The 24,110-nt window shown below is 49.6% G+C and overlaps 12 protein-coding genes and 2 pseudogenes across 14 annotated transcripts; all 14 read right to left on the bottom strand.

Moving 5' to 3' along the window:
• Positions 1–111: 111 nt before the first annotated feature.
• TEOVI_000739900 (stress-inducible protein STI1-like, putative) lies at positions 112–885 on the bottom strand (the record flags this gene model as incomplete). The annotated part of the gene is made up of 1 exon (XM_067222631.1): positions 112–885. The coding sequence occupies one exon, from the start codon at positions 883–885 to the stop codon at positions 112–114; it is 774 nt and encodes a 257-aa protein (XP_067078732.1).
• A 317-nt stretch (positions 886–1,202) lies between these two features.
• Positions 1,203–2,186, bottom strand: TEOVI_000739800 (leucine carboxyl methyltransferase, putative; the record flags this gene model as incomplete). The annotated part of the gene is made up of 1 exon (XM_067222630.1): positions 1,203–2,186. One exon carries the CDS (start codon positions 2,184–2,186, stop codon positions 1,203–1,205), a length of 984 nt encoding a protein of 327 aa, XP_067078731.1.
• A 387-nt stretch (positions 2,187–2,573) lies between these two features.
• TEOVI_000739700 (uncharacterized protein) lies at positions 2,574–5,729 on the bottom strand (the record flags this gene model as incomplete). Its single annotated transcript, XM_067222629.1, has 1 exon — positions 2,574–5,729. One exon carries the CDS (start codon positions 5,727–5,729, stop codon positions 2,574–2,576), a length of 3,156 nt encoding a protein of 1,051 aa, XP_067078730.1.
• Positions 5,730–5,964: 235 nt separating this feature from the next.
• Positions 5,965–7,806, bottom strand: TEOVI_000739600 (DNA damage repair protein, putative; the record flags this gene model as incomplete). The annotated part of the gene is made up of 1 exon (XM_067222628.1): positions 5,965–7,806. One exon carries the CDS (start codon positions 7,804–7,806, stop codon positions 5,965–5,967), a length of 1,842 nt encoding a protein of 613 aa, XP_067078729.1.
• Positions 7,807–8,165: 359 nt separating this feature from the next.
• TEOVI_000739500 (uncharacterized protein) lies at positions 8,166–11,138 on the bottom strand (the record flags this gene model as incomplete). Its single annotated transcript, XM_067222627.1, has 1 exon — positions 8,166–11,138. The coding sequence occupies one exon, from the start codon at positions 11,136–11,138 to the stop codon at positions 8,166–8,168; it is 2,973 nt and encodes a 990-aa protein (XP_067078728.1).
• Positions 11,139–11,535: 397 nt separating this feature from the next.
• TEOVI_000739400:pseudogene lies at positions 11,536–12,510 on the bottom strand (annotated as a pseudogene). The gene has a single exon. A coding segment is annotated over exon 1 (975 nt).
• Positions 12,511–12,966: 456 nt separating this feature from the next.
• TEOVI_000739300 (PUB domain containing protein, putative) lies at positions 12,967–14,043 on the bottom strand (the record flags this gene model as incomplete). The annotated part of the gene is made up of 1 exon (XM_067222626.1): positions 12,967–14,043. One exon carries the CDS (start codon positions 14,041–14,043, stop codon positions 12,967–12,969), a length of 1,077 nt encoding a protein of 358 aa, XP_067078727.1.
• Positions 14,044–14,467: 424 nt separating this feature from the next.
• Positions 14,468–15,904, bottom strand: TEOVI_000739200 (6-phosphofructo-2-kinase/fructose-2,6-bisphosphatas, putative; the record flags this gene model as incomplete). The annotated part of the gene is made up of 1 exon (XM_067222625.1): positions 14,468–15,904. The coding sequence occupies one exon, from the start codon at positions 15,902–15,904 to the stop codon at positions 14,468–14,470; it is 1,437 nt and encodes a 478-aa protein (XP_067078726.1).
• A 334-nt stretch (positions 15,905–16,238) lies between these two features.
• TEOVI_000739100 (uncharacterized protein) lies at positions 16,239–17,102 on the bottom strand (the record flags this gene model as incomplete). The annotated part of the gene is made up of 1 exon (XM_067222624.1): positions 16,239–17,102. The coding sequence occupies one exon, from the start codon at positions 17,100–17,102 to the stop codon at positions 16,239–16,241; it is 864 nt and encodes a 287-aa protein (XP_067078725.1).
• A 179-nt stretch (positions 17,103–17,281) lies between these two features.
• On the bottom strand, positions 17,282–17,833 carry TEOVI_000739000 (ARP2/3 complex subunit, putative; the record flags this gene model as incomplete). The annotated part of the gene is made up of 1 exon (XM_067222623.1): positions 17,282–17,833. One exon carries the CDS (start codon positions 17,831–17,833, stop codon positions 17,282–17,284), a length of 552 nt encoding a protein of 183 aa, XP_067078724.1.
• Positions 17,834–18,073: 240 nt separating this feature from the next.
• On the bottom strand, positions 18,074–18,544 carry TEOVI_000738900 (uncharacterized protein; the record flags this gene model as incomplete). The annotated part of the gene is made up of 1 exon (XM_067222622.1): positions 18,074–18,544. The coding sequence occupies one exon, from the start codon at positions 18,542–18,544 to the stop codon at positions 18,074–18,076; it is 471 nt and encodes a 156-aa protein (XP_067078723.1).
• Positions 18,545–18,870: 326 nt separating this feature from the next.
• TEOVI_000738800 (elongation factor 2) lies at positions 18,871–21,411 on the bottom strand (the record flags this gene model as incomplete). Its single annotated transcript, XM_067222621.1, has 1 exon — positions 18,871–21,411. One exon carries the CDS (start codon positions 21,409–21,411, stop codon positions 18,871–18,873), a length of 2,541 nt encoding a protein of 846 aa, XP_067078722.1.
• A 335-nt stretch (positions 21,412–21,746) lies between these two features.
• On the bottom strand, positions 21,747–22,883 carry TEOVI_000738700 (uncharacterized protein; the record flags this gene model as incomplete). The annotated part of the gene is made up of 1 exon (XM_067222620.1): positions 21,747–22,883. One exon carries the CDS (start codon positions 22,881–22,883, stop codon positions 21,747–21,749), a length of 1,137 nt encoding a protein of 378 aa, XP_067078721.1.
• A 201-nt stretch (positions 22,884–23,084) lies between these two features.
• On the bottom strand, positions 23,085–23,708 carry TEOVI_000738600:pseudogene (annotated as a pseudogene). The gene has a single exon. A coding segment is annotated over exon 1 (624 nt).
• Between the last annotated feature and the right edge of the window lie 402 nt (positions 23,709–24,110).

Below are 24,110 nucleotides of genomic sequence, written 5' to 3'. Positions count from 1 at the left end.
CCCCCCCCCCTCCGCTGGCTTGCAGTGGTGTGCGCCATAGACCCAATGTTAGGGAAGCGGAGAGTGGCGTACGCACCGCCTACGGGACCATGAGTCTTCCATGCCATGCATTTAACCCCTAACAGCCCGTTGGCATCGCAGAACTCCCTGAGAGACGGATTGATTACCCGGGGCCAGTCGATTAACCTGGTTATAGTCCTCCAGCGCCTTCTTCCACTTCTCCAACCCCTCGTACGCAATTGCGCGACGAAGAAGCGCCTTTACGTGAGCCGGCTCGATGGAAAGCGCCGCGTTGCAGTCATCAATGACAAGTTGGTAACTGTGTGTTTGTTGATTACAAGCCGCACGGTTCGCGTAGTAATTAGCAACTTCGGCACCACCTCCGGTTGACAGTTCAATGGCTCGTGAATAAAAGAGTGCGGCGCGCTCGTACTTGCCAGCACCGAATAGGGAGTTACCGATAACTTTAGCCTCTTCAGGTGTTCGGCAAGACGCAGGAGAAGCCTTTTCGTTGCGCTCCTTCAATATGTTGTTGATTTCCTGCAACCTCGCCATCAGTTCTTCGTTGTTGGGATCCGTTTTTAAAGACTGCTGAAGAGCCTTCTGCGCCTCGTCATAGTTACCCATCGCTTGGAGCGCTGCTCCCTTCCTGAAGTACCCCTTAAACCACTGCGGTTTAACGGAAATGCAGCCCTCCGCATCCTCCAGGGCCTCCTTGTACTTTGCTAAGGCATTCCAGCACGCTGCCCTGTTAGAGTACAACGCTGCTGCACCCTCGGATTGGGGATCGACGTTGATAGCCTTCGTGTACCATTCAATTGCCTCTTCATATCTCTTCGCTGTGAAGGCCTCATTTCCCTTTGCCTTTAAGTCAGCTACAGACATATTACCTTATGCTCTTCTTCCTTCCTTTTTTTTAAAAAAAAGACTTAGTGATGTCTCCTTCACGGTGACATGGTTGTTCCATTGGGGGGAGGGTTGGAAGATATGCAACGAGAAAAAGTAATTTTAGTAACCGCAACCCGTACTACAAGTGGGAGGTGAATCAACAATCATGTGTCTAAATACCCCCCACTGACAAGCACAGTGACATGTGGCAAGGCAACACACGACAGGGATATGTATAAAGGGTCAATGGCTGCAGCCGACGCGCACATCACATATATATAATGATGATCAATCAGGTACAAGGGGAGGTTATCTCACGTCCACAACGACGTGGGAACGGCATCGGGTTTGTTCGACGCCAAGACAAAGCAGTAGTGGTCAAGCATGATACACCATTCATCCCAGTCATCGACTATTTCCAGCTTACACAGCCACTTCTGAGTACTCTGTGGTACTTCTAAGTAAAGTTGTTTCATGGATTTGGAAATGACGTGTGGGAGTCCAACCTTTCTACAGCGCTCCGCATGTGCCTCCACAGTGGGCAATTCGTGGATGCCACGGAGCATAACCCCCATGGCCTTTAGATTATTCACCATAACCTCACCAAAACGGTCATCTGGTCGAATAGCATCGTAAGCTATCAACAAGGCTGATGTGTCCTTATCCAGTACATCACTCAGTGTTAGTGTAAGAAGGGTGGAGGATACACGTTCTTCTAAGTACACAAAGATCATCTCAGCCAGTATCACCGTGGGAGCATTGTTGAGAGCGCTCTTTTTAAGCAGCTCACGCATCTCATCCGTTTTTCTTAGGTCGCACGCAACCAGCTCGTACTCGGGGCCCGTGTAACGAGTAAGGGCTTCTGTGTCGTCGATGACGCGGCGTTTCCTCGCAACCAGATCAGGGAAGTCTAACTCAATATATTTGGCGATATGTATGTCTGGTTGATCCTTCTTCAAGCGGAAATATAGAGTGTCCATGCCGCTCCCAAAGCTGATCACTTGCAAACCAACCTCACCGCATTGTCCCCTGGCAAAATGAAGCAAACTGCGCTCTATTGCCTCTGTTCGGAGCCAAGTGCCACGATTCATAAGGGGACTGTTCATCACTGTAGAATCCATGACGAAACAGGAGGCGAATGGATCGTTCAAGTACGTCTTACTTACACAGTGCACCCTGCGGGAGCATGCACTATACGCCGTTTGCTGAAGCGCCATCTGAGGAAAGCAGCTATTGCTTCCCTGTATCACTTCCCCCCCCCTACTTCCACACCCAAGGGTAACAACTATGTGACACATATGAAGAAAAAAAAAGCAAAATAGAAGCTCAGTACCGACATCAAAAGAATCCAACTATGGGTTGGCTACAAAGCATCCCCACTATCGCACTGGAGATCTACGAGGTGAAAGGAAAGGAAAAGAAACACAGTATTTTTTTTTCACCATTCTTCAGTCCATAATAATCTTTTGTCTTGATTCTTGTGGCTTTCAAATGCGTTAGACCGCCTTTTCTTCTCATTTCAGCCACACTGAAAAGGTGCTTACTTGTCCGCACTTTTCGTTTTTCCCCCCTCCTCACAACACCAGACATAGCGAACGCATAACGGCACAATCCATGGTTTGGTTGTCTTTTTTCTTTTTTTCTTCTTCCTTCGGGCTTTTGTGAGGATCTTTTCTTTCCTTTTTTTAAACGAGAAGAATGCCCCTTATTCCACAAAGGCTTTCCGAAATTATTTCTGAGAGACTACGTAGAGAGATAATCCTCTGCCGGTCATTAAACACTGAGCACTGCTGCGCCGTGGTGAGCATGCGACGGAGTATTGCTGCAGCGTGTGGATTTGAACCCGACAGTGTTGATGTTGTTGTTTGTATTATTTCTTCCATGTAGTCCAAAGGGAGGCAACCGCAGAGAGCGACCAGGCACCGTGCGACCTGAGGAGACAGTGCCATTGAGAGCTTACCAGAGAGAAAACTCTTCGTGAGAGCCGAAAGCAGAGAAGAAAACAGCTCACTATTATCCGCTCCCGTGCGGTGGAGGAATGTAACGACAGTCTCTGCGACACTTGTTCCGATACGCTGAACGTCAATAGCATCCGAGTTCAGTGTGAACATGAGTACTATCAGGAACGCTTGAAAATCCGGAGAGGACACAAACTCTGCTGTGAATGCATCCGCACAGAGTTGAAAAGCCTGGAGAACTGATCCCTTTAACTCGGGCAGTTTCAGGCAGCGTTCATCAAAGAAACTAAGAAACGTTGCCAGTGCTGACACGACACACAAACCTAATGAATGAGTTACGTCAGGTGGAAGGCTTGACTCCATCATAGACCACTGCGCAACGTCACGGAGGAGGGAAGACATGAGCTTAAGCATGCTTTGCTTCTCTTCTTCCGCATTCTCCGAGCACCAGGTTGGGTCCTCACGCAGCACCTTCATGGCAGCATGTAGCGTTGCGGTCACTTTTTCCATCAACCACAGCAACGGCTCGTCCATTAGCAGTGGTGAGTATGTCAAAAATAGTTGTGATACCATCTTGATGCTGCGAACGGCGAGCTCCTTCTCGTAAAACCTGGTGGCGCTCACTGACAGAACACGGTTGCAGATCCCCATTATAATTTCAAGGCAGGAAACAAGTCTATCGCCGTCCTTTAGTGAGCTGAGGAAACCACCCAACGACCCGCAACGCTCCAAACACATGTCAACATCCACAGAGGTAAAGTCGGTGACTTGTGTGTCAAAATTGCAAAGAATACGCAGGAGATCTGTCGGTGTTGCATCTAGTGGAAGACACGCGATGCAGAAAGCCGCGATGCATCCCCTCGCCGTTCCTTGCACTTGTTGGTTGTTATGAACCATTTCTTCGGCCTCTCGCAAGACCTCGGGGGATTCTTGAAGAGCGGCAATTATACTTACACTACGCGTACTGGCATCGAGTACCTTGCAGCTAGCTAGTCCAACATCCTCATCATGTGCAAAAACGCGCAGTGAATAGAGAGCACATCGGATGATCGTAACACACGCACTAGCCAGCGCCAAATTATCACCCAAGGGATCATGCATGTAAACGGTTATGAAGTTCCCCAGCACATCCAATAAGGCAGACATCACAGCGGGACTTGCTAATGACACGTTTTGTTGTAAATCCTGGAATGCGTTCATGGCCGAAGTTGTAAGTCTCAGCGCCGGATGCGAAGCAGACAAAGGATACGGTACGAAGCAAACGGGTGTTGAAATGTGTTCCCCATCACAGGGGTCAGCAATGAACGCCGCGGTGAGTTTTAGGACCACCCACATACTTTCTTGCACCTGCTCCCACTCCGATCCCACACGACTCCCCAAACCGGCGCGCCACCTCTGAAGGTGGTCCAAAGCACTGCAGAGAAGCACTGTGGTTTTCTCCGGATCCTGCCGGCCCATGTGAGCGACGAGTGTGATGTGGGACGTTGTAAAAGCTTCGGTGAAGTGTTCCTGGTCGTCGGACGAATGGGCATATGTCAGCTTCGAAGAGAGGAATGCGTCAAACACGCTGAGAGCCATTGCAGCTACAGAAGCCTCGGCACTCGACGTCATTTGTGTTGTCCTGAAAAGACAGCTGAGTACCTCATCCAGCGCGGCCATAATTCCGTCGTTGTCTGGGTAGCGTCTGTCAAGTTCAATTAGGCGGTTGGCGATAAAAGACAATTCAGAGAGGAAAGGTTCCATTATTTCTGAGAGGCTGAAAATGTCTGAAAGGTTCTCCAAAATGCTGCTGCTACCAGAGAGAATCAAAGATAACGCGGTGCTCGCTTCTTCATCTTGTTCGACTCTAGCTAGAAGATCTCTCGCCACGGCGGTGACGAGTAGGAGAAACTTCCTTCCATACCTTAACCGGTCATTCAGGTCCCATGCATCCACTACAATGTTGCAAAACTCGCGTATCAGCTCTACAACAGGTCTCTGTTCGAACGGCACATCGCAGATACGCCCCTCCAAGTACCATGCCTGCAGCATCTCCTCGATACCTCTCCTCCTAGCACCTTGCATAGGGACGCCTGCCACAAGTAACTCATGCCACAAAGCGCCGGAAACCCTCAGGGGTTGGCTACACGGATCACCCTCCGGTATGTCTTCTTCGAAGAAAATGTGGTGAGACCACGAAAGGGCGGTGTTAAGGCCTGCCATGATCGTCTGGAGGACACGATGGCTTAAGACTGACCCGCTAGAGGCAGCGCAGAGGAGCACATTGAGGAAGCGGACCAAGCCATCGCACTCGAATGCGGAGCGGCACTCACGGTGGAACTTGAGCGACATACCGCGACCCCGAGAAGGAGGACGGTAGAGACCAAACTCTTCGATCAGGTGTATAACCACGGACCCATTAAGCATAACGAGGAGCTCCGACTCGCAGTTGCTCAGCTGATCCAGCATTTCAGATACCATCTTCTCGCACGCTGTTGCGTCAAAAGCACCCTCTGCGTTTGCACAGCCAAGTTTCAAAATAACCGCCACGTCCAGCGCCGTCTCTGACAACACGGGACGCCATGGAGGGCTAAGAAGCCTGTCACCTATAACTTTTGCATATGCTGTCAGCGAATCAACTAACCCTTTTCCACGCTTGCTTACGGTCAACCCACAGCGCGTCAAGTACACCCTCAACAACCTAAGGGAAGTGAAATGCACATATATCATGTCGTCGCTAACACCAGCACCTGCACTATCAATAAGGACAGTAACAACACACTCAGCCGCTTGCACATTATCAATGGATTGCAAAACTCGGACAATACTCTCGGCATCGTTATGGCGCCCTTCCTTGATGCACTGTGCCGCGCACTCAAGCTGTTGACGGAAGTGGCAATCCATCCACAATGTCTCAGCGATTTGACAGCATCGAGTGGTTAAAAATGCACGGCGCAAAAAAAAAAATAGGGGAAAACATCAAAGAATACAAAGATGGAAAGGTATACAAATACACCACACTCACACAATCTGAGGTTTCTGGTATAACTAGACGCGGGGAGCGCACATGGGGAAAATAAAGCAGACCAATGATGGACCGGGTGGATGAACATGTTTCGAGAGTAAATTTATTTCTAACCTATGTAAAAGCAACAGGGTGAGGCAATAAACCTTGTGCAAAAGAAACTAATGTACGAAACAACTCTTTCATCTCCCCAGAAGGTTTGGGGCTTTCGGCACACCTCAAAGCCGCGATGCGGATAAGGGCTTTCAGTGTTGTGTAGTCAACCTGTTTACCGGCTTGGACGGCGAGTTTCTTCCACTCGGAGACGAATGAATCGTCCACATTGTGGTTCATCAAATCATCCAATGCGAGGAAGTCTATTGAGTCCCCAGAAGATGATGGGGGCCTCTTCGCTGGCTTCCCTCCATTTACAAGTGACCCCTTCTGGTTTGACGCCCTTTTCGAAAAGGCATCGGCAAGCGACAGTTGCACGCCGGTTGTATGCTTCGGAGTATCTTTCCCATCGTGCTCCAGACGGACGGCCGTGGCTTGTATGGACATTCCACGGATATCCTCAATAACAATGTCTGTAATGGTGTCAACACCAACGGTCCAAATAATCCCTGACTTTGTACTTTCTTGTAAGCCAAGTTCCTCCACCCTTTCCTCGTCACGCATTGTACGGCCAAGGACAAGGAGAGGCCCAAGTGCGCGCTCTACACAAGCAAGCATTATTTCCATATCACAAGACTTCAGCACGGAGCTGAAGTTGACGGGAATATGGAACTCAAGGCATTTTCCCCTTCCCATATACTTTAGGGTCTCCTTCGGGTGCAGCGGGTGCCGCTCCAATATGGTAACTCTTAGCCCGGAACAGCAGTACGGACCACGCCCCATCTTGGCACATACTACATCCAGCAACTGCCTGGCGATGCTCCATACATCTTCAACAGTTTTAGGTCGAACGGCATAATTCATTGAGCAACCAATACTTGCACGTGTCCTCTTTCCCATTAGTCTTTGATTTTCCTCGTCGCCAGTACGGGTCACCAGACGCACATCATTACCCCGGCACAAGTTATAGAAGTTTTCTCCCGTCTTTTGCCCGAGGACACGCTGCAGTTGCTGCTTCGTCAACTTCTGAACGTGCTGACACAAAATGTTTTCCTCACCTACGCCTTCCATATCCCCGAGATAATCACCCAGTAGAGGCACCAACTTAGCAATAGTTGAACTCCCCGCTCCATGTATCTCCGAAAAAGGCAACTGCGAAACGATTGCCGTCACGTCCTCAGGGCGGACAATGAACGTTCCATCCGGCTTTGCAGATTGCGTTGCGATTCGGGCAAGCATCACATTAGGCCCGATCCCACAAGACACCGTACACTTCGTGGCAGCTTCCAGCTCACGACGGACTTCGTTACAGTAGTCTTCCACCGCCTCATAGCTATCAGTGTCGAACGCGATCATCACCTCGTCAACACTGTAGACCTCAACGGACATGGTCAGGTGAGCAGGGCAGAGCTCGAAGATCATGCGGTAAAGACACATCGCCACCTCTCCACTCCGCTCGAGGTCATAACTCAGAACACGCAAGTCGGGGCAAAGAACCCTCGCAGCGTTGACGTACATGCCTGCACGAACGCCGAAAGACCTCGCAACGTAGTTACAAGAGGAAATGTCACTGTTTCCTCGCCCGGCTGCAACGCAAACCGGCTTATCACGGAGATGAGCATTCTCCTCCCTCGCCAATACTACGCTGCAGAAGAAGGCATCCATATCCAAATGCGCAAAGATTGCTTGGCGATCAAGGACGCCGTGATTCCAAGCAGGATTCTCCGCGAACCACTCCTTAAACAAATCATGTGCCTTCGTCTTCCATTGACCAATGAAGTGAAGGCGTGAGTGCTGTTGGAAATGCTTAAGACTGTTTAATTGGTCCCGGACCCGCGACCTCTTCGGTCCATTCGTCTCCATGTTGAAGAAGGAACTGTGCAAAGCGATTGAAAACCTCACGCGCGCAGTCGTCAATTACGAAATCTTCGCAAACGTCACGTAACACAACGTCAGCCAAGTGTAAAGGGGGTGGGATCCGGCTCTCTCCTGTACCTTCCATATGAAAAGCTACTTGCAGTGGCATGGAAGTCACCGCAAGATCGAAAGAGAAGAGCAAAATAAAAGCAACAAGATGTTTTCGACGGTCAAACGGCGCACTGTGGAAACGTTCGTGAAATGCACATGTTGAACATGAATTAGAAGCACCAAATGTACAGAGAGGTAAAAAAATAATAATAATATTTGATGCACGGTATCTGTGACACGTAATCTACTACATTCTACATGATATAGACAATAACATTCATCTTGCCATTTTGCTGGTCTAAAGGAATTGAATGAACAGAAGTGGTGTTGTTCCGCCGCATCGCCTCCGCCCTTAAGAGCAGCGAAGCGGTGGCAACCACATCGTCACTCCCATCGGCGCCAATCCGGAAAAATAAGACTTTGCTCTCGTTTGTTAGGGGTGTGCTCCACTCTAACTGAGTTTCCGGGAAACAGATACGGAAGAAAGCGCCCGCCGAAAAGAGTGTTTGTGTCTCGGACAACCTGCAAGTGACTCCTTTCTCTTCCTCACTACCGTACATGGCGACGTTGAGTGACCCAGCGAGGTCATTAGTTACGAGCGCAACGTTGTAGAGTCGCACTATCACCTGCGTAGCAGCCTCCCGGATAAGCACAGGCGGCGAAAGGCTCCGCTGGTGAACAAAGTTGCGGAGCACATCTCGCCCGACAAGTTCCTCAACAATAATGGCGTCTCGTCCCCAATAAAACTCCTTGAAGAGTGAACCAAAGAGCTGACGACTTCGTTGCCGTTGGGCTTCACGCTTAGTGACAAATGATTCCTCCTGACGGCGGAAGTAATCCATAAGAGCTTCTACTCCCGTGCGCTCTACCTCCGGTTCCTTGTGTGCGCTTCGTTGCTGCCACTCATCCTCTCGTGATATTATTCGATCAAACAGACGGCGCAAAGCCTCGTAAGAATCTTCAACACACTTGTGGATATGGCAACGGCACACGCTCTCTTCCCTCATTAACATCAACAGTAACCTTTCATTCGTTTCGCACGCCGCAGTTTTTCTCCTTCCCTCGGGTTCCACTGTGTGAACAAGTTCATCGGAAAGACGCTGAAGGAGCTCTTCTAACGACATATATTGTGTAATAGATCGAGTCGACCAGAGCTCTTCTGAGCAGTATTTTACGGGCCGGTATCCCCCGCGTGAGATGAACAGGGCACCAATAGTTGTTTCTGCTTCGGTTATAATGCTCAAACGCCCGTCAAGCTCATCCACCTCACAGGACAAAAGATAGGGACGGCTGTACCTGAAGCTCTTTGTTAGGAATTTCCACCGTTGCTGAGCTCCCGTGCCTAAGTCTAACCGCACGAATTGTTCCACATCCACCAACTTCTCAAGCGCAATACCACAAAGCCCCCGCTGGAACTCCACTGCTATGTCCATGCGGTTCCACTGTTCCACATCGCTAAGTATGTTCGCATATACCCATCGTCGACCGTAGGACTCACTTACAACAACCTCCTTGCGTCTACATTTCTCCCTTTCCAGCAATGCCCACTGGTCCGAATATTGTCTCCGGTACCATTCTTCCACTAATTTGGGGTCGGGCCCAGCATACACTGGCTGCACCGGTTCATCGTCGACAGGACTGCTAGACGGCGCAGCTTCCTGAAGAACAATGACCGACCAAGCGCTGCGAGCTTCAGAAATAATCGCAATTCGTTCATTTTCTTCATCGTTCAAGAGTTTCTCGCAGAGCTGCGTTCCCAAAGTTGCATAACTGCTTCTAACCATCGACTCCCAACAGCTTGCTTCTACCTCCATAATCGCAGCTGCCCTTCCTGCTGCGGTTAATTCACATAGCTGAAGATGAGAGAACATCATCAAATTCATCGCTTCCTCTATCTCAGCCTCGATAAGCCGCTTCCGGCAGCATTCCTCCTCAGATTCAACGATCATCGCGCTTTCCATCATCCGTTTAGACCAAACAAAATTGTGATACATATTTTTAAGCTGGGTGTACTCCACACTTTCCTCTGCCCAAAGTTCTCTAAGTTTGTGAACTACATCGTAATAGAACTCGTCGTGCTCAGCTTCAAACTTTTCTATTTGTCTCTTCTCACGGTTGTGGCACTCCCCAATTGCGTGGAAGCCGTGTCTCCACTGGTCAAACACACACATTCGCTCGTACCACTCAAGCCTGTACACAATGTCGGCAGCATCACCTGGTTTTAGCGCTTGATTGAGCAATTCCCGCCACCCAAGGTAGAACCCCACACGTATTTCCTGACGCTTCTCCATTTCGTACCTCTCAAGAACGGCACGAAGGTCCATTTCCCTGATGGGTACATTAAGCAGAAGACGTGCGACTTCTCTCATTCGTTCGTCATCAACGAGCTTTCGTCTAATCAAGGATGCACGCATAACTGAAGTCACCATGAGCCGTGAGGCGCTGTTTTCTAGTTCATTGGCCAATATTGCAAGATTCTGGAGGCTCAGTCGCTCCAAAGAGCACCGCTCACGCTCCTCCTCAGCATCAAGTAACACAATATCACGTTTAAAGTTGTCGGAACGACAGCGAGCCCAGAAAGAGACACGATACGATTGTTGGAATAGAAGCTCCATGCCGATGTGTCGACTCGCTTCGAGGAAGCGCCTCCTGGTAACCTCCTTGCGGCACATTCCTTCCAACTCGATTAGCTCTCTGCGTCGATCGGCTTCTACCGCTGCCATCTTCCCAAGAAAATGTCCGTACAGATTTTCAATTCGCTCACGAGCAAATACGTTATAAGCTAAATATCTGCTATACATCTCATCCCACACAACTTTGAAGAACGCTGCCCTCTTTCCGACTTCTGAAACGGAGGCAAGCCAGAGCAAGTTGCGGCACTGCTCCTCTTCCTCACACAGTAAAGAGTATTCCTCTGCAATGTATTGTCCAGTGAGGAATGCCTTTTGCATCTTTACTCGGCATCGTGATTCCTGGCAGGTGACAACCCCCCGCAACTCTTCCTCAAAGGCGGCGAGATCCTCGAGCGAGCTGATCCCTTTCAGCTGCCGCACCATTTGACGCGTCCTCAAGCTCCCCTTCGCTGGCATACAGGTGACTGGCTTCACGGGTTTGTCTGATGCCTCTAGAAGTAGATCATTTAAGATACCGTAAAGCGGCGTGTAACCATTTTTTTCGGTCGATGCAGCGACAGCGGCGCTAACGGTGAGCACCGCTGTTTTTGGCATCGAGGCCACTTCGTAATTCCCCTTCCGAAGGGGGAGAGTAACTAACAAAATGAAATGTAACAGTAATAAAGAAATAGAAAATAGATATTAAAAAAAAGGAACACAATGTGACCTTGAAAAACGGCTGTTTGTTTCAACGAATGTAATGAAGAAGAAAAGACAGAAACACAATAATCAGCAGATAGAGAAGACGAACTTCCATTACATAATGTCCCCTCAGAGAAGGAAAGAAGAAAAGAAGGAAGGGGGTGAAGAAAACAACAGAGGATAAACCTTCTCTCTTAAGCACGTAGTTGGTTCCACGAGGGCCCCGTATGTATTTGAGCGCCCACCGAATGTTGACAACCTTAAGTAGGCAAGTGCCGCCACAGGAAGAAAACGGGGAGATAAGTACTCCTCAGCTGGCTTTCCGGAAGCACAACGAGCGGTACAGTGTGGCCAGTTCCATTTCACCTCCGACCAAATAGCGCTCCTTATTTTTGGAGGGGTCGTCCTTATAAGTCTCATAGAATGAGCCAAAGTGTTTGGAGAACTTCACCATCTCCTCCAGACCGTGCTGTTTCGCACAATCGCGGACATAGTCGAGTGGGACAACATACTCATCACAGTCTACAAACCCATCGAGATTGAAACGATATCTCGTTCCGACCACTAGTCTGTCGTATTCAAACTGAGGCTCAGAATCGAAGTGGATAGAAAACAAGCCTTTGCTCTCCATCCGGTTCGCCGCAACACGCTTCGCCAGAACTTCTTCATCGACAGTTGTTGCAATGAATACACCTTCAGGGGCCAAAGCTCTGGCAATTGCTCCCAATAACATGTCAATACGTTCGAGCGTATCACAAGCATAGTGAAACGCGAACTGGATGGAAACAATGTCAAATTTTCCAAAATGCTGAGTAAGGGGTAATTCGCGAAGGAGAAAATCCTCACTAAAGCAATCCTTAACAGTAAATGAGCAACGACACACGGTGTCCGGAGCAATTTTTTTGTATCGGCTTTCCGCCTCGGCAATACATTCTGGCGACACATCGTAACACTCCACATACGCGGCTTTTGTTAGACGCTCACGCGGCAACTTTGCCGTCGCAAAACTGAGCTCAGGACTTTGGCAATGCAGCCATTTTCCCAGATCACCGCCCCTTCCGCTGGCCAAGTCAAGCACGATAGCATCGCGCCTTCCCGTTGTTACCTTAATATGGTCCAGTGCACACTGAATAAGGCACTTTTTCACGTAGTTACTGAAGAAACGAAATGGCGTTTCTTTGCTTTTCATATCTCCAGCGCGCTTCTTTACGACTTGGTCGTATGAAGCTGCAGTCCGTAGGCTCTCCATTAAGGTTACGCTTTCACCCCTTTTACGGCAGTTCATAGAAAAAAAGACGAATGAAACGATACAGCAAAATTCATACAATATCAACAAATACATCTTCATCCGCTTGAAAACTTTAAAAGAAACACGCATATACGCAGCACAAACACGAAAGGAGGAAAGCAGAACAACCCTGCTGCCCGCCTTTTCTTTGATTTGTTACCTTCCACTCACCTGCTCTCAGGGAGAGCAGTTTCCTCTTCACCTAACTTTCTTTTCCTGCTGACCTTGTGTCCTTACCTTCAGTGCTTCTGCAATATGCGCTTCTCTCCCCCTTTATCTGATTCCTCCTCCTCCTTGTCTTCGTCTTCAAAATTCACTTTCTTTCCTGGTGCCGCTTTTAATGTTACCCCAAGGTTGCGCCTCATTCGCACGTGAGGTGAAAATAGAATCAAGAAAACGGGAGTTCGACGAAACTATATGAAAGGCAACTAAAGAGGTTCCAATCCAAGACGGTCACGGATAACTGGATAGCGCTGCGAGTGCGCGATTAACAACACGAACCACCATTGTGGTGGCAGTGATCACTTCATTTCCGCCAAAATCAACACCGAGTCGAAATCCACAAACACGAAGCAATTGGAGAGCCGGCCGTACAGGAGCCAACTTGGTGCAGAAAGCATTCGTAGATGTTTTTAGCAACCGTTTTGATGTGTCGAACGGGTTGTCACGAATATTCGTTAAAATTGTTCGAAGCATCTTTAAGCATTGTTGTGCCGTGACGGCGTCATTAAAATTTGCTACTGCAGCGGCGAGTTCCGGAAGGGAAGAGGCAGCCATGGGAGGCTCGTTGGTGAACACCTCATCCAATGATACAGGAGGAGGTGCCGCCAAGCTCTGAAGGTTCCATACCGTAGGGGCAGTTCCCGTTTGCGACGTGCCATGTTGCCGCTGCTCCATGTCCACCTGAGCTAACGCCTGTTCACGCTTTTTACGTGCCTCTTCTTCAATTTCCTCCTCCGCTTTCCGTCTTGCCTCCTCAGGCATGGAACCCTCGCGAATAAACTTGTCCGTGAGAATTTGTATCCTGACCCGGCGGCGGGCGGCGAGGTCCTGTTGCTTCTGCTTCCGAACGGCTTCAAGCTCCGCTTCCCTTCGGATCTTATCAAGTTCTTCCTTCACCTCGATAGCCTTTCTGCCCATGGAAACTCGTTTGCGCTCATCCTCCAGGGCCTGTCTCTTTTCCTCCTCCATCTTGGCTCGTGCTTTCCCGCGAAGTTCCTGCACCTTTGCCTCCCGTTCCGCTTCAGTCAGCACCCTTTTCACCCTTACCACAACCTCCACCCCCTCCTCCAGAGGTGTATTGAGCTCGGGATGATCCTCGTGCATTGTTATCCACTGTGTGCAGGTACCTTCATCCACACAACCCGCTACTATAGACTTTTTAATTGCGTTTTCACTGAAACCCTTCGCCTGTAGCGATTCAAACAGAGATTGACTTATGTAGTACTTCCTCTTTTCACTGTCAGAGTGCTCAGAATCACTTTGACAGTCACGTGTACTTACGTCGTGTTCCCCATTTCGGTCAGTCATCGGCACTATGTCGTCTTCCCCCACGCAGACCCCGAAAGAGATGAGCAGTAACGCAACAAAACAATACCAAAGAAAAAAAACGCCAAGCAAAAATCTGTAGTGGTAAAAATACAGATGCAACCCCAGCGAGGATCTGCCCTGCTGACGTGTATACACGCGTGCATTTTGGACAATTTCACAAAAGGGGGTCAATTAGCACTAGTGGTGTAATGTGGGAACAAAGCAGCTGAGAAGGGGGATCAAAGGTGTTAAAAATCAAGGAAAGGAGAACAGTGCTGTCTTGCTTTCCCTCTCAAAGGAAAGCACACAAAGGCACACACATCCACATACATATGCGTGTACCGATATGAATATACGAAAGACGGGTGATGAGGCAGGCATCCGCCGCAGCAGAAAAAAAAAATGGACTGCTGCCGCCTTTTATTCACCCGACGGAGGTGCTCGCCTCGGTGGATGACTGCAAGCGGGGTCGCAACGTAATGGTCGATAAACGTGGCTCCCCCAACCTGTTGTACGTACAACACCATACGGCCCGATGGGCACAGGGCTTGTGAACCGCCTCCTCTACCGGCGGGCCTCCAAAGAATGAAAGTATCGCTCGCAACACGGCTTGGTGAGCAACAACTAATATTCCTTTGCGTGTAGCATTAAGGTCATACAGGATAGGTACCAGCCGGCGTTTCAGATCGTGGTAAGATTCGCCGTTGGGGTAACGGAACCCAGCCTTATCTGTGTGACGGAAAAACTGGATACTCGGGTACTGCTCCTTTACCTCGTTGGCTGTCATGTCTTCACACACACCGGCGTGAATCTCGTTTAGCATTTTAAATGCCTTTAAGTTTCCATTCGTGAGAACGTCGGCTGAAGGTTGCGCTGTGTGCCTCGTACGCTTCAACTGGCTACACCAAACCTCAAATCCCTCCGTTTCATCCCATATCGAATCTCTTGTCGCAAAGAGCCGGGGGTTCCGCACCACCTGATCGCGAAAAAACTCCGCCAACGTCAGCGCATCGTCCACACCCAGAGGCGTAATGTCCGGGTCTCCACCGAGGCGATCCTCCAAATTGTACTCCGACTGCCCATGCCGTGTAAAGAAGAGGGGACACCCCGACCGCAATGTCTCCTCGGGGGATCCGGACAGAGGCTCATGAAGATGAATATGGTGGAGCGTTGGAAGGCAACTGTTGAGGTAACTCGTTATTTTTGCACAGGTGCTACTTCCACGGCACTTAGTCAGACGGTAAGCGGGTTGCCTTAAACATACGTTAATATAGCTGCAATCCACTGGATTGCTTTCCCTCCAACTATCCCCAAACCAGATATGGCGCACGAAAAGGTTTTCCATGCTCCCAAGCATTTTGTGCACTGTATCGTATGCCGCCTGTGACTCGCAGTCCGCTAGGACTATTACCACCGGTTCCGTTAAGGTACCGCGCTTTCGAGCTGACTCGACGTGCTCGAGCGATTTTGCCAAACACGTTTCCATGCATTTCCTCCACGCAGCAGCATCATCTTCATGTCGATAGACGTTAAAATCCCGCGGCGAGGGGCCGGCAAGAAAAAAAGCAGCGTCCTTATAACACCAAAGAAGATAGTGAAGGAGTTTCGTGCAGAAGAACCGCGCCACCAGACCGCAGTTCGGGGGGGAGCTCACCAGGACAAACACTGCGCTCACAGAAGTACTTAAACCACTTCCAGGCACATTCTCGCTGCCTTCCCTCTGGCACCAGGGAGGGGCGGTAAAAGCGTACTCATCTGCTCGATTAAATGGTCCGACAAAACGACAGAAGTCAATCGAATTCTCCTCGAGTCGATCACTAATTTTGATGTTACTTTGCAAAGGGATCGTTGACTGAGTCATATAATCTCACACCCCACTCCTACTTGCGCTATTCACACATAGGTAACAAAAGAGACGTGTTTACGAGCATACTCACTAGCAGTATTACAATTTCATCCATACATGCAAAGTAAAGAAGGGCACTCAAAAGCATCCCCTGCAACGCAAGAACACCTTTGACAAAAAATGTTACAGAGCGAATACACGCACCCGCTCATATACGTGTATATAGTCACACCTACGTACGAATGCACACGCACGTACGGTTCCACACACTTACAGAACCACACAAAACAACATGTCATTAACAACAACTCCAACAATCATCGACACGGCAAACCGCATTGCAAGTCGGCTACCGCTTCCCATCCTCCAACATCATCTTCTGAATGATTTCATCCTTCTGCTGTAGTAACTCACGGCGCCTTTGATCCGTAAGAGCCGGCACGAACGCGCGTGAAGCTGATCTCCGTTGCTTGTGACTGTCACCCTTCATGACGAAACGGTAGCCAAACTTCAGAAATGCAAAGACCATTAACATTATAACCAATGGAACCGGCGACTCGGAGTCCTCCCCTTCAGCTCTGTTGATCCTAAAAATAGCACTGCAGTTACTCGTTTTCCCAGCGAGCAGAAACACTATGAGGAATCTGTCACTTTTCATACCCTCAATCCAATATCCTTGCAAATTGAACGGTGCCCTTGCGCATCCACTATCATCAGCAGGGATATGCAACGGTTGCGGTTCTCTTAGCAAGCCACCAAGCTTCGTCTCCCCGCGTTCCTGTAGCAGCGGGATCAACTTCGCGTCGGTGCAGTTGGAGAGGCGAAGGCCGTCGACCGTTATTTTCATCCTCAGTGAATCCGGTAATGTCAGTGACCACTCAGTAGGAACACACTGAACAGATTGATCCGCCTCGTTCGTAAAAATAGAGAAGAAACTGACGACTGACATGACGGCATTCGACAAAACACTTTGCAAGACCTCACGCCGTAACAGTACTTCCTCGCTCGATACCTCCAACACGAAACCCGTACGCTGCGGCTGGTTACCGGAAAGCCAAAAAACACTCCAATTCCCTTTCATTTTTCCGTAGAAAACGCTCCTGTCTGAAACGGCTGCAACCGAAGAGGCCTTCACAGTCCTCCAACTACAAACACCCACAACCGTGACGAAGAGAGACAGCACCACCCATCCCCTCCAGCTTGCATTCATCATTCTCCTTTTCTCTTAATTTCCGGTATTGCTCACGAAAAGGTTGTGAACAGCCAGTAAACAGTGAAAAAGTGCCGAACTTACATATACGCCCATGGAGGAATGAGAAGGGGGAAATAAAGAAGTGATGTGCGCAGACCACTACGCGAATGATATGTGGTGCGACCCAAGCGCCACCAACGTTACCCACCAAGCAAAAACGGCCGCTTCGCGAACGCCATCCAAAATTTGTTCCCCGTTCCATCTTCCTCAGGAAACAGGAAGATTTTTTCAACGAGCCGACTTCCCGCCTCTACACGAAGCTGCGTGGCATACGATTTCCATCTATCTTGCTCAGAGTCATCTCCTGGTGAAAAAAAGCGGCTGAACACGAACCCTTCATCCACGGGAGCAACGACGCCCTCCACGGCGCGGTTAAGCATTGCCTTCTGAGCCTCATTACGATTAAGACCAACCAAACTTTTGATGCATTCGTGAAGGTACCACGTGAGGTATAAGATAACGCGATCTCCCGCTCCCCTGATGGGAAACGCGCGTCTAACCAAATGTGTTTTTAGAAAGTACAGCGCTTCGTCAACTATGTCTTGTGGTTCCCCCTCCCCCTCGATGGGATCTATCACCTCACTCATGGGTCGCGAAGGACCGTTGGGAGTGTCCAGTGAGGTACGGCGCAACGGATACACGCCACAACCAAGTAAAGTGCTCTCCTCATAACCGTTCCACTGACTCTCCATTTCAAATTTCTAAAACTGTGTCGTAATAAAGGTGAGGAAACGGGAGTGTACAGGGAACGATACTACAGGGACAAATACAACTTTTGTGGCATTTTGCGTATGGCTACGCTACGTCCAAAGCCGTCACAGCCCAATGGACACCAGCAGAAGCAGCAACGACAGCAAACTTAAAAAAATGGCCTTGCAGCCCTTTCACGCAAAGTGACAAAGATAGACACGAGTAGTGAAGAATCAGGCACTTCAAGGCTTCTTAACGGTATTCATCACGTTAGTGCGAAGGAGATCGTCAACCTTCCCTTGTTTGGACTCCATCTCCAACTCACGTTGATGTCGCCACACGCGCATCCTCAGCCCGTCCTCCTCCATCACTCTCTGCAGCTCGTTCTGATTGTACGGGTACCTCTCGAAAATACCCGTCCTCATCATGCCGCTACCATAACGCTCAACGTAAAACATAACCTCCTTCCTCCCCAACCACCTGTAATCATCAAGCGGCTCCTCACCGCTTTTAGAGCGAGCACACCTCCACAGCAGCTTCGCAAGCTGAAATTGATTAACCGGGGAGTCAAGACGCAAAAATGAACCCATGAAGTCCTGAAAACGATCATCACAGCGCCACGGACGCATACCGTAATATATACTGCGACCGGTAACTACGTTAAGAGCCTCTGGTGCATCCACAACCCTAGAATAATGAGGTGTGCTACCCATTCACCACTCACTGCAGTTCCACTAGCAATTAGTACCAGTCTAATCTACAAGAAAAAATGTGAAAGACAGAAACACAAGAATTTAGTACTTACCTACCACGGTACAAAAAAATTTACAGACAATACAAACAACATCAAATCAAAAATATATATCAGAAACTTTACTTAGTATTCTCAATTATCTCATGATCATGTTTAAGTTTACTACAATCCTAGTTTATTTCTTAAAACCCAAATAGTAACTACCAACCCCTTTCCCCAACACCGCATTAAAAAAGAGGTTTTACTGACGCAGTTACAAGTAAAAACAAAAACTAATTATACCGCCTATAGCTTGTCCAGGAAGGTGTCGAGGCCCGGAATGTCTGGTTTGAGGCCCTTGCGTTGGCGAATGCTCAGCACCAGAGTGTTTGCCTGTGACTTGGGGTCAAGCGGGTCACCAGGGTACTGCTGCCAGTGGTCAAACACACACTGCGGGAATGCCTGGCCTCCGGTTCCGGCACGAAGGTCAGCGGTGAAACCGAACGACTCGGCGACTGGGAGGTATGCACGAACGTTGTAGATGGGTGTGCCTGGGCGGTTCTCCTCGCCGATAATCACACCACGGCGGCGTGTCAGTACACCGTAGATGCCTCCCATGGCGTGCTCCACAGTCTGAATGTCAACCTGGAACATCGGCTCCATCAACCGCGGCGTAGCAGTCAGGCAGCAGGCATAGAACACACGGCGGGCAGTGGGGATGATCTGACCGCCACCACGATGGATGGCATCAGCGTGCATCGTCACGTCCTCCACGTTGATCCTCACACCACGCATGTTCTCGTCACAGAGCACACCCTCACGTGTCGCCCATTGCCAGGCCGCAACGAACGAATCTTTCATTTCCATCATGTTCTGCACACCCTTCGTCACGTCCACAACCACGTTGGGTCCGCGATTGTCGGGACCGTAGCACCAGATCTTACGCGCCTCAGCCACATCCCATTCGAACTTGTCCGCAAGGAAGCGGGCACGAGTCTTGGGGTCCGCCTCGGAGCCGGCATTTGCGCCATCCTCAATCTCAACGCACAGCTCCTCCGTCAGCGGCGCGCCGCGGCAGAATAGACGATTGTGTTTGTTAGCAGACTTGGAGAGACATTGTATCGACGACACATCCGTCACAGTTTCACGGAACGACACCACAGGTTCTGAGATCTTTAGCGGTGCGCCGTTCATAAAATCTTCCTGAAGATCCTTGAGGCAAATCTCCAAGTGCAGCTCACCAGCACCAGCAACAATGTGCTCACCGCTTTCCTCAATCGAACACACAACAAGGGGATCGGATTTTGCAAGGCGCTTCAGCCCTTCCACCAACTTGGGAAGGTCCGACGGGTTCTTGGCCTCCACAGCAACACGGACGACAGGTGAGACGGAGTATTTCATGTCACGAAGCGGGTGCGGGGATTCACCATCGTCAGTGATGGTGGCAGACTTCACAATGTACTTGTCCACTCCCACGAGACCAACAACGTTACCGCACGGCATGTCCTCCACGGCCTCCTGGTAGCGACCCATCATCAGCACCGTACGCTGCACCGGCTTGTCCTCGTACAGATCTTGCTTCTTACCATGGATGTAGTTGTTACCCATGATACGCACCTTCTGACCGCATCGAACCTTACCAGAGAAGATACGACCGAACGCAAAGAAGCGGCCACGATCGGCGGTCGGTACCATCTTGCTAATGTACAGCATCAGCGGTGCATTCGGGTCGCAGTTCTTGATACCCATGTAGTATTTCTCATCTGGGTTAGACTCACCGGAGTAGAGCATCTCAGCACGGTAGCTCTGTGCCTTCTTGGGTGAAGGCAGGTGCGCTACGATCATCTGCAGCAGTGTCTCGGCAGCAGGAAGGAACTTCATCATGATAGATTTCAGTAACTTCTTGGGAACCTGCTCGCGCTCCTCGGTTGTCAGGTTAATGTTGAGTGACTTGAGCATCTTCTCCACCTTCTCAGCCTTCTCTGTCATTACTGCATCGAAGATCTGGTAGATGGGGTCCAAGCAGAACTGGCAGAACGCGCGACGTACACGCTCACCTGCGGCGTTTGTCTCACTCTTGATCCATTTCTTGTTCTTCGCGTCAAAGAAGTTATCACCCCATAGTCGCTCACACATCTTGGACTCATCAACACCGAACTTGGATGCGTACATCTTCGCAAAGCGGGTGACAGAGAAGGCCCAAGCCTGCAGGCCGGAACCAATGGCGACTGTACCCTTCTCGGGGTACACCTGCACGTCACCCATGACGGGGTCATTGTAGGTGGCGATCACAACGTTCACGTTTTGCAGTGTCTTCACGAAGCCCTGGTATGCCTCTTCGGGATCCAGCTGTAGCTCCAGAATAGCACGATCCACCTTGTTGATGAAGACTACGGGGCGAATACGCTCAGTCAGAGCCTGGCGAAGCACCGTTTCCGTTTGCACGCACACACCCTCCACACAATCAACGACCACTAGGGCACCATCGGTCACACGGAGTGCAGCAGTAACCTCGGAACTGAAATCAACGTGCCCGGGTGAGTCAATAAGATTGATCAAGAAGTCGCGGCGGTCATCGGGAAGGTCACTGATAATCTCGGGAGGTACATGGTAATGCATCGAGATGGCAGTCGACTTGATTGTGATACCACGGGCAATTTCGTCCGCACGAGTGTCCATGATACGTTTGTCACCGGCGTCCTCCATCTTAATGATACCAGCGGCACCGACAAGCGAGTCGGACAGAGTGGACTTGCCGTGGTCGACGTGCGCGATCACGGACATATTACGGATCTGTTCGGGGTAGTCCATGAGGGCACGGACCTCATCAACGGTGAAGTTGACCATCTTGGATAGCTTTAAACAAGTGTATGTTCTACGTGAGTTACGAATGGTTGGGGGAACGACAAAAGGGAAGACGGGAAGGAGGATGTACGCACGCAGGCGGGGGAGCGGTAGGCAGCGAGCGAAGCGGACGGCTCATGTCACCCGTTGCCAACTAACAGGTTGTTTAACAGACGCTGCACAATGTTATTGAGCAAGGAATTTGTTTTATATAGTTATCTACTGATGTCGTGTACTTTACAGTGTCGTTTATCAATGTTGTTGTCATGAGGTGGAGCCACGGTTGTTTGTGATGTTTTTCTTCTCATGTTCGGTGTGTTTTAGCAGTATCTACCCCTTTATGTGACCCACTGTCGCACGAATAGTTTTTCATCTCCGTTTTTTATAGTGTAGCCCCGTGTTCGCTCGATCCATGTGTACGTGGGCATCCACCCCGGGAAAGCAGCGTTGTATGAGTGAAGTACGCTCTCTGCAAGCGCCTTACTATATAGCTTTGTGCCTTCGCTTCTGGTCTCTCCCATCTTTGATGCAGTTATAACACTCTCATTCCAACCTTTAACGTTGATATACTGCAAACACTTTGTACCGATGTGTCTAAACAACTCTCTTAATTTAGAAGCTGTGGGTATGCAATGCTCATTCATGACGAGCAAGCCTTCGGGAGCTAACTTTGCGAATGCTTTCTCTATGAGTTTGTGTGAGTTAACCATTTTACCCGTCTTGGGTTCAAAAACATCCATAAAAATAAAGTTGAAGTCATCCGGGCAGTCCAGGAGAGCTTCCTCTACCGTTTTAACATGAATGTGCGTGTTCGGATTGTCATCAAGCAGGTTATTTCTGCGGCACGTTCGGACCACGGCAGGCTCAATTTCCACGATGCTAATGTGGGCCTTTACTCCCAGGATGTGGCGGAGACCAAATTCCATACTATTGCCACCCATTCCAAGAATTAGCACCTTTGTTGTGGCAGAGGGAAAGCTCGCACGGCCGCTTCCTTCATCTTCATGGACTCCGCACCGTTGCATCATTCCGTGCGTGAGAAAGGCGAAATGCAACATATAACCTGCCACACATTGCATTTGCTCCTGTCGCTGGAAAAACACGACCGATTGGAGGTTGTAACTTCCATCATCGCCGGTGATATGAGCGTCTCGGTGGACAAAGTGCATGGACCCGAAGCCAAACACCTCTTCGTCACACTGGACTCCTCCTTGTATATCAACGGTGCCGGGCGTCCCAGTTCTTCTGGTGGAAACAACGATATCAGACCGCATCCACACAACATCAACACCAGAAAATATCTCACAGGGCTCACGGTCCAGGAGGCGAACATTGCACGACACAAGGGCAGGTTTTCTCTTACACATGGCGCGAAGCTCTACAAGTGCCTTCCAGAAGGGATACACGCGCAGAATTTCGTTTTTCACGCCGACTACAATATCTTCATTCGGGATTACTTCAACCTTCCCAACCATGGAACGCCTGCTGTGTGGACGTGATACAAAATGCCGCCTTGAAGCTCCAGAAGAAGTAAGGGGAGAAAAAGAAGACCAAAAGAGTACAACACGATAGAAACCGAATAAACTGTAAGCCACATTCACGTGACAGTAGACGGAAACTTTTGATTATGCCCTCAGTGAAGTGTTCCCCAATTCTGGTTTCCAATATCAGCATTCTTATGGTCCCTCACCCGCTCCCCCTTTCGGAGCAGTTGAAGGAAGACGTGTAAGGGAGGGCCATATTTTCAACAGCACACGGCCACGGAGACATTCAACGGGCATGGCGCCGGTATGACGTGAGTCAAAACTCTCTAGAGGATTATCACCCTCGAGCCAGAGCCAAAGCGCTGACTTGTTTCCAGCACGTTCGAGGCATGTGTCCCATTCGTGCGACCTAGAACTGTTGTCACTATGTCCGCCGGTTTCTTCCTCTCCTCCTGAGTTTTCCGAAGGCTCACCCCCCAGCACCAGCGCCGGCACCGCGAACTGTAAGTTGTTCCAGTATTGCACGACCGAAGCATCGCTGGTGGTTCGAACGACCCGTTTGCAAACTCTTAACTCCGGTGAAATTTGCATAACAACAATATCTCCCTCCCGCACCAACTGCATCTTCGTCAGTCCCCTTGCAAGTAAATGCACAAAAGATGGAATGAACAACACGTAATCACCGGGTATTAGTGTTGGATACATTGACCTACCCTTTACTGAGCAGCAGACGTCAACGTTATATCCGATAAATGCCCCAAGAAGTATACATGGTAGGTTTCGATTCACCGAAAAAAATCCCCAACGCATCACCATGTATGTTGTATGACCCTTCTCCCCTCTCCTTCTCTCCCCCAAACAGGCCTCAAAGCCTGAGGTAGTGAAGATGGTAATGGTAAGAAGAACAGGAACTGACACAACCCGTTGGGTTTCCGTTGCCGATTACGGTTCCCAGTATCTGCACTATCTTGGTCCAAGGAAGAGAAATTCGACGAAGGTATAATGATACGGACACTACAAAGAGGAAAGAGAACGTATGATTGTTGTCATCAATAATAAGTCCAACTTCATGGATACCCAAACCCGATATACATTTCACAAACAAAAAAATGTACGCATATATGTTCCGTTTTCATTAAATTGTTCTGTGTATCACCACCGAGCATGCGTACCGTGCCTCACAACGTGAAAAACAGGTTTGTGTGCAAGCATGCTGTG

Source organism: Trypanosoma equiperdum, assembly GCF_001457755.1.
Source record: "Trypanosoma equiperdum strain OVI genome assembly, contig: ctg_1666, whole genome shotgun sequence".
Taxonomy (NCBI): Eukaryota; Euglenozoa; class Kinetoplastea; order Trypanosomatida; family Trypanosomatidae; genus Trypanosoma; species Trypanosoma equiperdum.
Note: the sequence above shows the minus strand (reverse complement) of the source record. Positions and strands in the feature narration are given on the sequence as shown.